The sequence below is a fragment of the Heptranchias perlo genome, chromosome 3 (assembly GCF_035084215.1).
Source record: "Heptranchias perlo isolate sHepPer1 chromosome 3, sHepPer1.hap1, whole genome shotgun sequence".
NCBI classification, from domain to species: Eukaryota; Metazoa; Chordata; class Chondrichthyes; order Hexanchiformes; family Hexanchidae; genus Heptranchias; species Heptranchias perlo.
In genome coordinates this window covers 94,753,694-94,766,277 of record NC_090327.1, presented here as the reverse complement: position 1 = coordinate 94,766,277, position 12,584 = coordinate 94,753,694, and the positions used below count along the sequence as shown (strand labels likewise).

At 44.2% G+C, this 12,584-nt stretch overlaps 1 protein-coding gene across 2 annotated transcripts in view; it reads right to left on the bottom strand.

Annotated features, from left to right (window-relative positions):
• The window catches only part of mal2 (mal, T cell differentiation protein 2), a 50,437-nt gene extending 40,385 nt beyond the window's left edge, over positions 1-10,052 (bottom strand). The window contains exons 1-2 of one of the 2 annotated variants that reach the window (XM_067980847.1): positions 9,815-10,052; positions 9,536-9,706 (exon numbers count right to left, since the gene is read on the bottom strand). In XM_067980847.1, coding sequence (XP_067836948.1) covers positions 9,536-9,706; positions 9,815-9,943 — 300 coding nt within the window. In that variant the 5' untranslated portion in view covers positions 9,944-10,052. The remainder of the gene's footprint in view (positions 1-9,535; positions 9,707-9,814) is intronic. The other variant, XM_067980839.1, reaches the window with a different exon arrangement.
• Between the last annotated feature and the right edge of the window lie 2,532 nt (positions 10,053-12,584).

Here is a 12,584-nt window from a genome sequence, read left to right as displayed (position 1 = left end):
TCCTATTCTCACAAGGCTTATAAGCTTACAAGGGGTAAGAGAAGACTGGATGGTTAAAAATCATATCTATTCCATGTTACATTTTGTATAAGCATTTTCTTAAATAATGGCAATTTTATGCAATCAAATCCACAATTGCCCCACCAGGAGACACATTCTTCAATTTAAAAGTCACCAATTGTTACCAAGTCCTAATTTGTTCCTTGGATCAGCAATAGACCAATTGCTCAGGCAAAAGTAATTTTTTCTAATTTAACAAAATGTTGGAGTTACAAGGCAAACTGTAAAATTACATAAACATCTATCATAGTACAAGGTATAATTAATGTTTGATCTTATCCAAGTGAGCCAGAATTCACTTTGAATCATCGAATGATACAGCACAGGAGGCCATTTGGCCCATTGTGCCTGTGCCAGCTCTTTGAAAGAGTTATCCAATTAGTCCCACTCCTCTGTTCTTTCCCCATAGCCAGCAAATTTTTCCCCTTCAAGTAATTATTCAATTCCCTTTTGAAAGGGATTGAATCTGCTTCCATTACCCCTTCAGGCAGTGCATTCCAGATAATAACTTTGCCCAACTTAATGCAGATAAAAACACCCAGAATAACTGCACATAAAATGTAGAACCTTGTGAGCAATGTTAACACAGAAGTTAGGATTCAAGGCCAATTTTAGAAATAGTCTTTGTATAGTGTGCAATATAGAATATAATGCCAGTGATCCCTGAAGCAGTACAAATCCACTTTTCCACAGGATTACTTTTATACTCTGGGTACAGTACACTGATTGGAACAATGTACAGACCAATACGTAAAGCTTAACCAAAGAAGCTGGGGCACTGAATCAGCAATACATAATAATTACAAAGCCCACAGTAAAGTGGAAGCCTGATAGTTACTTTAACATTTCTGGTCATCTTTACATACCCTCGTCTTAGTTCTTTTGCATTGAATTCTTCTCCTGCTCTCATTCATTCCACATTTTTCTCTTTCTCCACTCCATAAATAAATTCTTACTTTCTCCACATCAGCTCCCTTTCTTGAACTTTTACATTCAAATTTTTCTAACTTGCTGCCTTCTCCTGAAGACACTCATTCCTCACTGTGGTATGGCTTCACAACCATCATCCAGTACTTCACCCAAGTGCCTATTATTCACGTGTATTGACATGCTACTCAACCATTGCAGGTATGGTCCTATCTTCAACCAATGTCCACACATGTACTTTGCAGCAGGGATTAGTGAATTTGCAATCAGAAGCAAGAACCCTGGCTGATTTATTTCCTTCCCTAACCCAGAGTTGCCAAGACCATGATACACCAATTGATTGTAGTCTTTGCTTTTTAAACTGAGTTACCATCCTGCTTCTTACCCATCTGTACGTCAGGTACCACAAGATGTGATCACAGTAATTAACTCATCCTTCACTATGGAACATGTTAGGTCACAAAAAACAAACACTGCTGCATAAAATAAACGATTGCATAATGGGACCACAAATACACAGCATATGGACAAAATGCACCAGAATATTTGGTCACTTGCATGTACGTTCAGCACATTGTACAATGACCTCCATTTTATTTGAACCCCACTTTGTCAGTGATAAATAATGAAGTGAGGGAGTGTCTGTCAATAGTATTAACATGGTTTACCACAAATTTCAAGCGAAAGGAGGGTTTCCACCATAGGAGGAACTTGCCTTCCGATACAACCGACTGATAAAACTTCAGTAACATTTACATTAACTGACTTTTTGGGAACTAGCATAGGAAAAGATTTCTCAATTCAGAACAATTCTATAAAACTGGATTGTAGATTTGCCTTTTGTCACATTTCTCCCACCTCATAAAAACTGAATTATTGGATGCACAAATATTTATTACAGATACCAATATTGGGAAGAGATTCATTTTTAACTTACAACAGCATCAAGCAATCTTAGATCATGTGCAAGACACAACTACAATACAAATCAGCATTCGCCCATCTTGTTGGTAGATCTTATTCAAAACTTTGATGAGATTTTGCAATACAACAGACAGATGCCATTGTAATGAGGACATAAATTTACAATGCACATGTCCAAATCGAACTGCCAGATGCTTATGTTCTACCCATACACTAGGGTCATGTATTCAACCAGCAACTGCTGAAGGAGTCAAAAGCTGCACTTGTACAATAAACCAAATGATGCTGGACACCCATTACCATTTACTAAGGGAAATTTTCCTGCTGGATTTAAAAAAAAAAAAAAATTTGTTTGTGGGATGCGGGCGTCACTGGCAAGGCCAGCATTTATTGCCTTTTAGAAGGTGGTGGTGAGCCGCTGCAATGCATGTGGTGAAGGTTCTCCTACAGTGCTGTTAGGTAGGGAGTTCCAGGATTTTGACCCAGCGACGATGAAGGAACTGCGATATATTTTCAAGTCAGGATGGTGTATGACTTGGAGGGAAACGTGCAGGTGGTGTTGTTCCCATGTGCTTGCTGCCCTTGTCCTTCTAGGTGGTAGAGGTCGCGGGTTTGGGAGGTGCTGTCGAAGAAGCCTTGGAAACTTCTCCAGTTACATTACAGCTGCTTTCAGAAGCTCAGAGAGACCACCCTGCATTCTCAGTCCTTGTCTCCTTTGCCACAATAGGGTTCTGGATAAGGAAAATCTAAGTAAAAATTAAGACAAAAGTAACACATTCTGGCTCCCTGTTGACTCAGTTGGTAAAGGCAATGTGAAACCGAGTCAGAGACTAGGTCCTTTGTTGAGCCCAAGTAGGTGTTAAATTAACTGATCTGAGCCAGAGTTGCAGTTCAGCTGTTACGATTGGTCTGAAAAAAAAAATCAGCCAGGGTTCGTGCTCTTGATCACTATCCACTGACCTCCATTGGAAAGTGCATACGGTCTCCCCCTCTCGTGTGTAGAATAGCATGCCAATAGTCAGGAAGAACAGCCACTTTGTTGAGGTACCGGAAAGAACGAGCTTGGCCTGGAGTTTCCTCCACATTTGCGCCCAGGCTCTCCCTGTAATCTGGGCGCAAACAAATTACGTGGCTTAAAAGATCGTGGAATTTTGGGTGTAAGCGAGTTATGTGCATTACTACAATACACCCAAATCTCCGATCTTTTACGGCTGTCCATCAAACTCTACGTCCAGACGAATTTCCACCCACAAAGCTGGCCACGCCCAACTCTCAAATACAAGTATCCTCCAATTGCACTTGTTCGAGGGCCCGGGGGGCGGTCTCATTGTATCCAGATTTTCAGGCACAGCTAGAAATAAGTCATAAGCACGCTGTGCCTGAATGATGGTTAAATGAGTTGAAACTTAAATTTTACAGCTCAAAGAAATATACTGGTGTGGGTTCAGTATTCCCTTGGGCCCTGATTGTTTACAATGATTTATGCACATTTAACCCATTTTAAGTTCGAGCATATTCTGATGAGATTGGGAGGATAATTGGGCGTAACTTGACAGCAGCAAAATTTCCACGTTGAGGGGAAGCTAGCTTTACTTTTGAAAGTTGTGCAGGGCCACGCTTACCATTTTCCACATCCTATCTGGGTCTCAGTTCAATATTTATCAAGCTGTTCTATCATTTACTACACAAATCAATTCGATTTGTCTGAAGTTACATATAAATTGCGTAGTGAACAAAATAAATAAGTCAAAATTGCTCAAATTAAACTTGTCTTAAGATACTCTGCCCCTCAAATAGTCCGGCACTCACTTGCCCTCCAAACCAGTCTCTGAACCTGGCCATTAGTTTGTCAGTGCTCCAAGCTGACTCCACCCTATCGACAAGTCAACTTCATCGACCACAGTACCTCTGACTTTTAACTTTGGACACTCAGTCTTCTCCTCCCTATTCTTGGTTTACAACCAGGACATCTATCCTAATCTTTGCCATGCCCATGTATCATAGAAAGTTACGGCACAGAATGAGGCCATTGTGCTCATGTCGGCCGAAAGAGCTTAATCCAGCTTACTTCCACTTTCCCGCACTTGGTCCATAGCCCTGTAGGTTACGGCACTTCAAGTGCCCATCCAAGTACTTTTTAAGATGAGTTGAGGGTTTCTGCCTCTACCAACCTTTCAGGCAGTGAGTTCCAGACCCCCACCACCCTCTGGGTGAAAGATTTCTCCTCAGCTCCCCTCTAATCCTTCTAACAATTACTTTAAATCTATGCCCCCTGGTCACTGACCCCTCTAAGGGAAATAGGTCCTCCCTATCCACTCTATCTAGTCCTGTCATAATTTTATACACCTCAATTAAATCACCCCTCAGCCTCCTTTGTTCCAAAGAAAACAACCCTAGCCTATCCAATCTTTTCTCATAGCTAAAATTCTCCAGCCCTAGCAACATCCTCGTAAATCTCCCCTGTACCCTCTCTAGCGCAATCACATCTTTCCTGTAATGTGACAGAACTGTACGCAATTCTCAAGCTGTGGCCTAACCAATGTTTTATACAGTTCCAGCATTACCTCCCTGCTCTTATATTCTATGCCTTGGCCGATAAAGGAAAGTATCCTGTATGCCTTTTTAAACCATCTTATCTACTTGTCCTGCTACCTTCAGGAGTCTGTGGACATGCACTCCAAGGTCTCTCTGTTCTTCTACACCTCAGTATCCTCCCATTTATTGTGCATTCCCTCGCCTTGTTTGCCCTCCCCAAATGCATTACCTCACACTTCTCCGGATTGCATTTCATTTGCCACTTTTCTGCCCACCTGCCCAGTCCATTGATATTTTCCTGCAGTCTACAGCTTTCCGCCTCACTATCAACCACATGGCCAATTTCTGTATCATCTGCAAACTTCTTGATCAAGTCCCCCACATTTAAATCCAAATCATTAATATATACCACAAAAAGCAAGGGACCTAATACTGAGCCTTGTGGAACCCCACTGGAAACAGCCTTCCAGTCTCAAACACCTGTCAACCATTACCCTTTGCTTCCTGCCACTGAGCCAATTTTGGATCCAACTAGCCACTTTCCCTTGGATCCCATGGGCTTTTACTTTTTTGACGAGTCTGTCATGTGGAACGTGTCAAAAGCCTTGCTAAAATCCATGTACACGACATCAAACGTGTTACCCTCATCGACCCTGCTTGTTACCGCCTCAAAAATTCAATCAAGTTAGTCAGACACGACCTTCCCTTAAACCCATGCTGACTGTCCTTGATTAACCCGTGCCTTTCTAAATGACGATTTATGCAGTCCCTCAGAATTGATTCCAATAATTTGCCCACCACCGAGGTTAGACTGTAATCTGAATTTCCACGTCCATTCAGATGCATTTTGGCTGTCGCGCCAAAACAAACCCCATTACATGTTTAAACCTCTTGGACCCTTCTCATCTCCATTACCCGGTCATTTCTCCTTTCATTTGTCCCCTCTCAGGTACTTTGCCCCCCCCAATCCTTCAATATTCCTCTACCTTCCTACTCTCGCCACCGTTACAGACTTGACTCCCTCTTGAATAAGCCCACAGCTTTCCACTGTCACTCTCAGAAGGGCCACCCCATCGAGGCACTCATCGCAGCCTCATGATCAGCACCAACTGCCCCATCCTATTCTCTCGCCAAGGTCTCCTTACCGCGCCCGCGGAGGGTTAATCTTCTCAACCTGCTCTCTTCCCACTCTCACCTCCAACCGCTGACCCCATGGATGGTCAGCGCAACAGTCACTGCCCCCTCTCTGCATCTACCTCCAGAATGTCCGTTCACTTTTGAACAAGGCCTTTGCCATCTTATTGTGCATGATTGCAGTGACACCATGGACTTGACAGAAATTTGGCTCAGGGGTGATAAGGCCTTACTGAAGCCTCCCCACCTAGTATACCTTCTACCACCTGTCCAGTCTAAACCTCCACAGTGGCAGGGGGGTCCTCATCACCAAACTGCACCTTGATCTGTCCCCTTACTCCTCTGGCACCTTCTTGTTTGAGCACCTCACCTTATGCCACCCCTCTCGCCTCTCCTTTAAAATCATAGTTCTCTATCGCCAACCAAGCCCACACCAAGTTTCTCAGATATCCTCTGCACCGAACAACTTATCGTCAGTGATTTCAGTCTTCATATCAACTCACATTGCTCTCTCTCCTCGGAGTTCACTGTGCCCTGTCCTCCCTTAACCACTCCCTCCATATAAACTCTCGTACCCATATTCATGGTCACCCCTTGACCCTGCCATCTCACGTGGACTCTATTCCGTTCGAATCAATCACAGACAAAACCATCTCTGATCACTACCTTGTATCCCTCACTCATCTCCCTTCCAACCCCACTTCCTTCTGCATCCACCCCTTGGAAAACACTCCCTTCCTTCCTTCCTTCTCCCCCTCCCCCAAAGTCACTTTCAAACCCCAGCTGTCTGGTCTTAGCCCTCCATTTGCCATGATACCTCTGCAGCTATCAATCTATTCAATCATACCTAACCTCCACCTTTGATGTCCTTGTCCCCAGTAAATCCCTTACTCTTGCCCACCCTGGTCACACCCCCTGCTATGGGCCTATATCATCACTGCCTTAAGTCCAAGGGATGCAGACTTGAACGTATACGGCGCACAACTGGTTTAGCCATTCATTGCCAGATTGGCTGGAGCACTTCAAGCACTATCAGGCCCTGCTCTTCTCTGCCAAAAACTACTCACTACTCCAGGATCATTCTAGAATGCAAAGATAGCCACCAGCTTCTTTTCTCAACTACAAACAGTCCTCTTAAATCCCTCACCTCCACGCCCTCCAAGACTATCCATTCAGTTGCCTCTGCCACATCCCTACTTTCCCCTTGCCCAGTAAACCAAGTTTTCCCCAAGGTTCCCCTGATATAGTCCTGAACTTACATCTTTCTCTAGTTTCTCTTCTAGCTCCCCTCATGTTCTGAGCCCTTCTTGTCCACAAGAACCGCCTCCTGATCTCTTACCATATTCCCACTAAACTGCTGACCACCAAACTTCCCTTCCTGGCCCCCATGCTAGCTGATTTTGTTAACAGGTACTGCCCCCCCCTCCCAATTGAAAAACCCACCCTTGACTCCTGACTTTGAAAACTACCATCCCATCTCCAACCTTCCTTTTCTCTCCAAAGTCCTTGAATGTGTTGTCGCCTCCCAAATACGTGCCCATCTTTTCTGCAACTCCCATGTTTGCACCTCTCCAATTAGGGTCACCATTCCCACACCTGCCACAGCAATGAAATGGCCCTAATTGAAGTGACAAATTATATCCTATGACTGTGGTAAACTATCCCTCCCCATCCTTCTCTGTTTGTCTGCAGCGTTTGACATGGTTGACCACACCATCCTCCTCCATCTCTCCTGCGTTGTCCAGCTGAGTGGGACTGCCCTCGCTTGGTTCCACTCTTACCCATCCAGTCGTAGCCAGAGAATCTCCAGCAATGGCTTCTTTTGCTTTGCTGCCTCCATGCCATTACCACTGGAATCGCCCAAAGATCTATTCTTGTCCTCCTCCTATCTCTCATTTATATGCTGTCGCTTGGTGCCATCATGCAAAGACACACGTACACTAACACTCAGCTTTACCCCACCACCATCTCTCTCAACCCCTCCACTGCCACTGTGTTGTCAGGCTGCTTGTCCGATCCAGTACTGGATGAGCTGCAATTTCCTCCAATTAAACAATGGGAAGACCAATGCCATTGTCTTTGGCCCCCACCGCAAACTCCGATCCCTTGCTGATTCCATCCCCTCCCTGACCACTGTCTCAGGCTGAACAAGACTGATTGCAACCTCGGCTGTGCTGACCTTCCGACCCCATATCCTCTCCACCACAAAGGCCGCCTACATCTCCCATCTTCGCCACTGCTTCAGCCCACTTGCTGCTGGAACCCTCATCCATGCCTTCGTTACCTTCAGACTTAACTATTGCAATGCTCTCCTGGCCAGTCCTCAATCTCTACTCGTCATATACTTGAGCTCATCTCAAAACTCTGCTGCCCGTATCCTAACCCGCATCAAGTCACGTTCAACCATCACCCCAATGTGTGCTGGCCTACATTGGCTCAATTTTAAAATTCTCATCCTCATGTTCAATTCCCCCGATGGCCTCGCCACTCTCCATCTCTAACCTCCTCCAGCCCTACAACACTCCAAGAACTCTACATTCCTCCAAATCCAGCCTTGTGTACCCCACTTCCTTCAGCCCTCCGTTGGCAGCCGTACTTTCAGCCCTCTAGACTCTAAGCTCTGGAATTCCCTCCCTAAACCTCTCTCCTCCTTTAAGACACTTTTTAAAACCTACTTTGACCAAGCTTTTAGTTATCTGACCTAATATCACCTTGTTTTCCATTTTTGTATGATTACACTTGTGAAGTTACTACATTAAATACACTATATAAAATGTGCATTATGATAGCCAAGATGTAGCCAGATATCATAATTCCCAAGTACCACCTGAAGTCAGAATAAATCAGGTCAGAAGGTCTCAATTTGAATTCCCATTCAGGTTTGAGTTAGTTATCTCAGTTAAGATGGCTGTTGGGGTATTACAATTGACCTCAGCCTGAAGGTAGAAACAGGGAAGGTCATCTGATTCCAATCCAGTACTCCTGCTGGGAAGAGAGTGAACAGGAGTGTAAGAGTGCACACATCCACTGCACAGTATTCCAGCACCACACGCCAAACACAACATTAATACACCCAGGCACGTGTTGGCATTAGATACTCCTGTATCAACATAAAAACCCATTGGACACCCCTGTACCAACATATAACCCAACACAAACAGCTTGGATTGCTCCTGTACCAACACAGACACCACTGGTACCAATGTTTGACAAAGGATTAAATGAGGGGTTATGAAAAAAAATCTTTACATGGAGGATGATTGTGTGAAATTTTGTCCTTAAATTCTTTTAAAAATAAATTTGCATAAATTGTACCTTTAAAAAAGATAATTTCCCACAGTAGTACAGATAGTTGTTTAAAAAAGATTAAAGCTATGGGGAGCAAACAGTGAAATTTGACTAGATAGCTCGTGTGGAGAAAAATACTGATGCAGAGTTAATGAGCCAAATGGCCCCATTTCTGTGCTATAACATTCTATACATACCGACCAAGGATACATCCAAACTATTAACTTACTTATCCTCAGCAAATTGTGTTTTTGTTTCATAGTCCCAGTTTTATTCTTTTTAATTTTAGGTTCTGAAATTGATAAATTAAAAGGCAAGTTTCACACCAGCAAACTTGCCCTGCTACAAACCAAAGTAAAACCATTTCGGAGATGCTCTCGCTCCCTGCAATACCACAGTACACCAACAATCAATTTTCTGATTTTTTGCTTCACAAAAGGTGAAAAATAAAAGGTACTTTAGTTTCGAAGCTTCCGGATGCCAGATTTTACATATCGCTTTAAAACGGGATCATCTTCAAGAGTTTGCAAACAGGTAACTTAACACTGGCTCCGTGCTACATCTTATAATTCAGGTGCTGAGCTGAGATTTTCCGAGCGGCAATATCAGCGACAGACTTTTCACAGGGTGATGGGATCCCCAGTGACAACAAGCGACATTTACTCACCACCAAATTCCAGTCGGTATCCAGTTTGTCTGCCAGTCCGCAGAGATACACACACAGGTACAGTGACGAGCACACGAACATGGTGACGGACACAAACATCACCCAGCCTTGCAATAAAGGCACGGGGACATTGGACGAGGCGATCAGGATCCACACCAGCCCCCCGAACAACTTTGGGTAAAAAAAAAGAGAAGATCGTTAACCAGTAAGTCAACACGCGAGGCGCCACCGCCCAGCACCTGCGGCAGGTCTTGCGACGGGATTACAGCGACTACTCACAATCTCCAAACAGATGAAGGCTCCGGAGTAGGTTTGCAGAACCGAGGTCCCGAGAGGTAAAGTTACCCGAGGAGTAGGGAAAGTCACGGCGTTGGAGTTACTGTTAGGATTTGCAGCGGAGGCCGACATGGTGACCGTGAGCAGGTAGCTGCAGCGACAGGAGAGGAGACCGGGCACCGTCACGCGACGCACAGGTGCTGCCACTCCCCGGAGCGCGCGCGCAGCCCGACCCACACCGGCCTCCTAATCTATTTGCAGACAACTAGCAATAAGGAGCGGGATCATTCATTGCGAACCGTGCCCCCCCCACCACCCAACCACAGATAGCCCACCTGCTACCTGCAGATTGTTTTGAGCAAGAGGTCATAATACATTTCACTTCATCGGTGAGGTCAGGTGCGTTGTTTATTTATTTTTGTTTTATTGACACCATAATCCCGGGCAGGGCAGCAAAAAAATAAAATGTAATCGTTCGTATGTCTTGGGCGTTTTTGGGGGGATTGCGAGATCTAAGCGATTAATTAAAATTGAGGTGATCACTCAGTAAAATATGTTAAGATGTCCTTGGAACCAGCCGTTGTACCTGCTATAGAACACGTCAAAAATAGTTTGAGGATAAAGGCAAACACAGGTTGTCCTTGATGACGCTTTTTAAGGTCGCATCATATTTCAGCTGGACCTGTTATCATTTATAAACGAATAATGTTTAGTGGTTTCAGGATTAAGTAGCATAGCCAGATTTGTTGTAAGTAACAGCAACAGGCGTTGTTTGTAGTATCCAGGTAAGAGTCATTGGACATTGTCGCTGACAGCAGAGAATGAAGCTTGCAATGCACTAGCAGATAAATGATGTGAGCAACTATCTTTTAATTAACATTTCATTATATTCTCTGACAAAAAAAATCCAATGTGTGAAATTCTAAAAGAATTGTATGCCTTACTTGGCATTATTTATAGTTGGTCAATTAATATTGTGATTATACCACCAACAATGTGTGAAAAGCAAGAGGAGGGGAAGGGTAGGGAATAGGGGACAGGATTATGGGGAGAGAGGGAAGGTGTGGAGGAGGAGGATGGGTGAAGGAGAGGGAGAGGATGGGGAGCAAAGGCATGGAACCTACCTCAGTGTTGGGGGGAGATGGAGGGGGTTGCAGTAAGGTAACCTCCAGTCAGGTGGGCAATCTCAGCAGGGATTTGGATGGGAGGGGGGCTAGTGGTTATGGAAAGCTTTGCCTCCCTGTAATGCCTGTAGGTAGTTGGAGGCGGGTTTCCCATTTTTGAAATTTTAACTCCCGCCTGTCCTGGGGGGTTAAAGTTACCCCCAAATTGTCTACACGAACACAATCTAGTCCCTTCAATATCTTATGAACCTTGATCAAATCACCCATAGTCTATGCTTCTTTAAAGTATAGAGACCCAGTTGTATGAGCCTATCTGCGTAACTAAGAAGCTTTAAACTGGGAAATAATCTTGTGGCCCTTCTCTGCACCCACCATGTGAGGAGACCAAAACTGGACACAGTATTCCATTCAAAGTCTTGTACAAGGACAAATTGGTATGCTTTGCTTTATAGTGAATTGTCCTGTAAATGCACCCCAGCACTATAACTTCAGCATTGGTCATGAACCTGTAGAGATTGATGCACTAAAATGCCCAGATCTCTTTTTTTCACCACTGGCTTTAATTATTTTCCCTGAAGGGTGTATGTATGTTCAGCAATTGACCTGCCCATATGCATAACACTGCGCTTTTTTCTATGTTAAAAGTCATTTGTCAATCATGGGCCCAATCCCCCAGCACATCTTGCACTGCTTGTAGTAGTCGAGCATCCTCTATAGTCCTAACTCTTGCAGGTACCTTGATATTGTCTGCAAACTTGCAGATCATTCCCCCAACACCTACATCTAGATCATTAATGAAAATAGTAAATAGCAAAGGTCATAACATCGGTCCCTTTGGGGCGCCACTGGTGACTGGTCTCCAAGCAGATCCAAATCCATTGACAATTACTTTCTGCCTGTTGGCCTTCAGCCAATTCTCAAACCAGCACAGTAGACTACCACTAATTCCCAGATTCTATCTTGTGGCGAAGCCTCTTACACGGTACCTTTTCAAAAGTTTTCTGAAAGTCCAGGTAGACAATGACTTCTTCAAAAAATACAATTAAATTGGTAAATTGAAGTCATCCATTACAACTGCATCTGCTCCTGTACACTATAGCAACGTGTACTGCAAATTTATATGTTCGACCTGATGTGTTTTTTTTATTTTGTCTCTATTTTCCCAGTGTAGTCATTTCTTTGTACTTTGCACACTTATGTGCTGTATTACTGTGTGCATTTGAACTTTCATCTATCAGCCCATGCTCTGTATAATAACATTTAACTTCTGCAGCCTAGAAAGTCTGGCTCCCAGGGGTGTAGATTTCGACCCCATTTAATTTACTCTTAATATTCTGACCCAGGTGCAGGTGCATCTTCTGCCCACCCTTCCTACATGCTGGCAGCATTTTGGGGACACACCTGGGAGGTGTTTTCGGGATACTCTGGGAATTCCATCAATTGCACCTCTCTTCCATCTAGCAATTCCCGCACCTGCTTTCAGTAGGTATGCGTTCAATTATGGGCCTGCAACATATGTATTTCTGGCCAAAGCTTACTTGTGGGGGATGGTGGGGGGGGGGGGGGGTTGCGGGAAGTGGAAAAAATCATTTTGTTACTTTAAGCTTTGGTCCTCTAAGGGCCTGGGCTCTCACCTTCGGAGCAGCTGG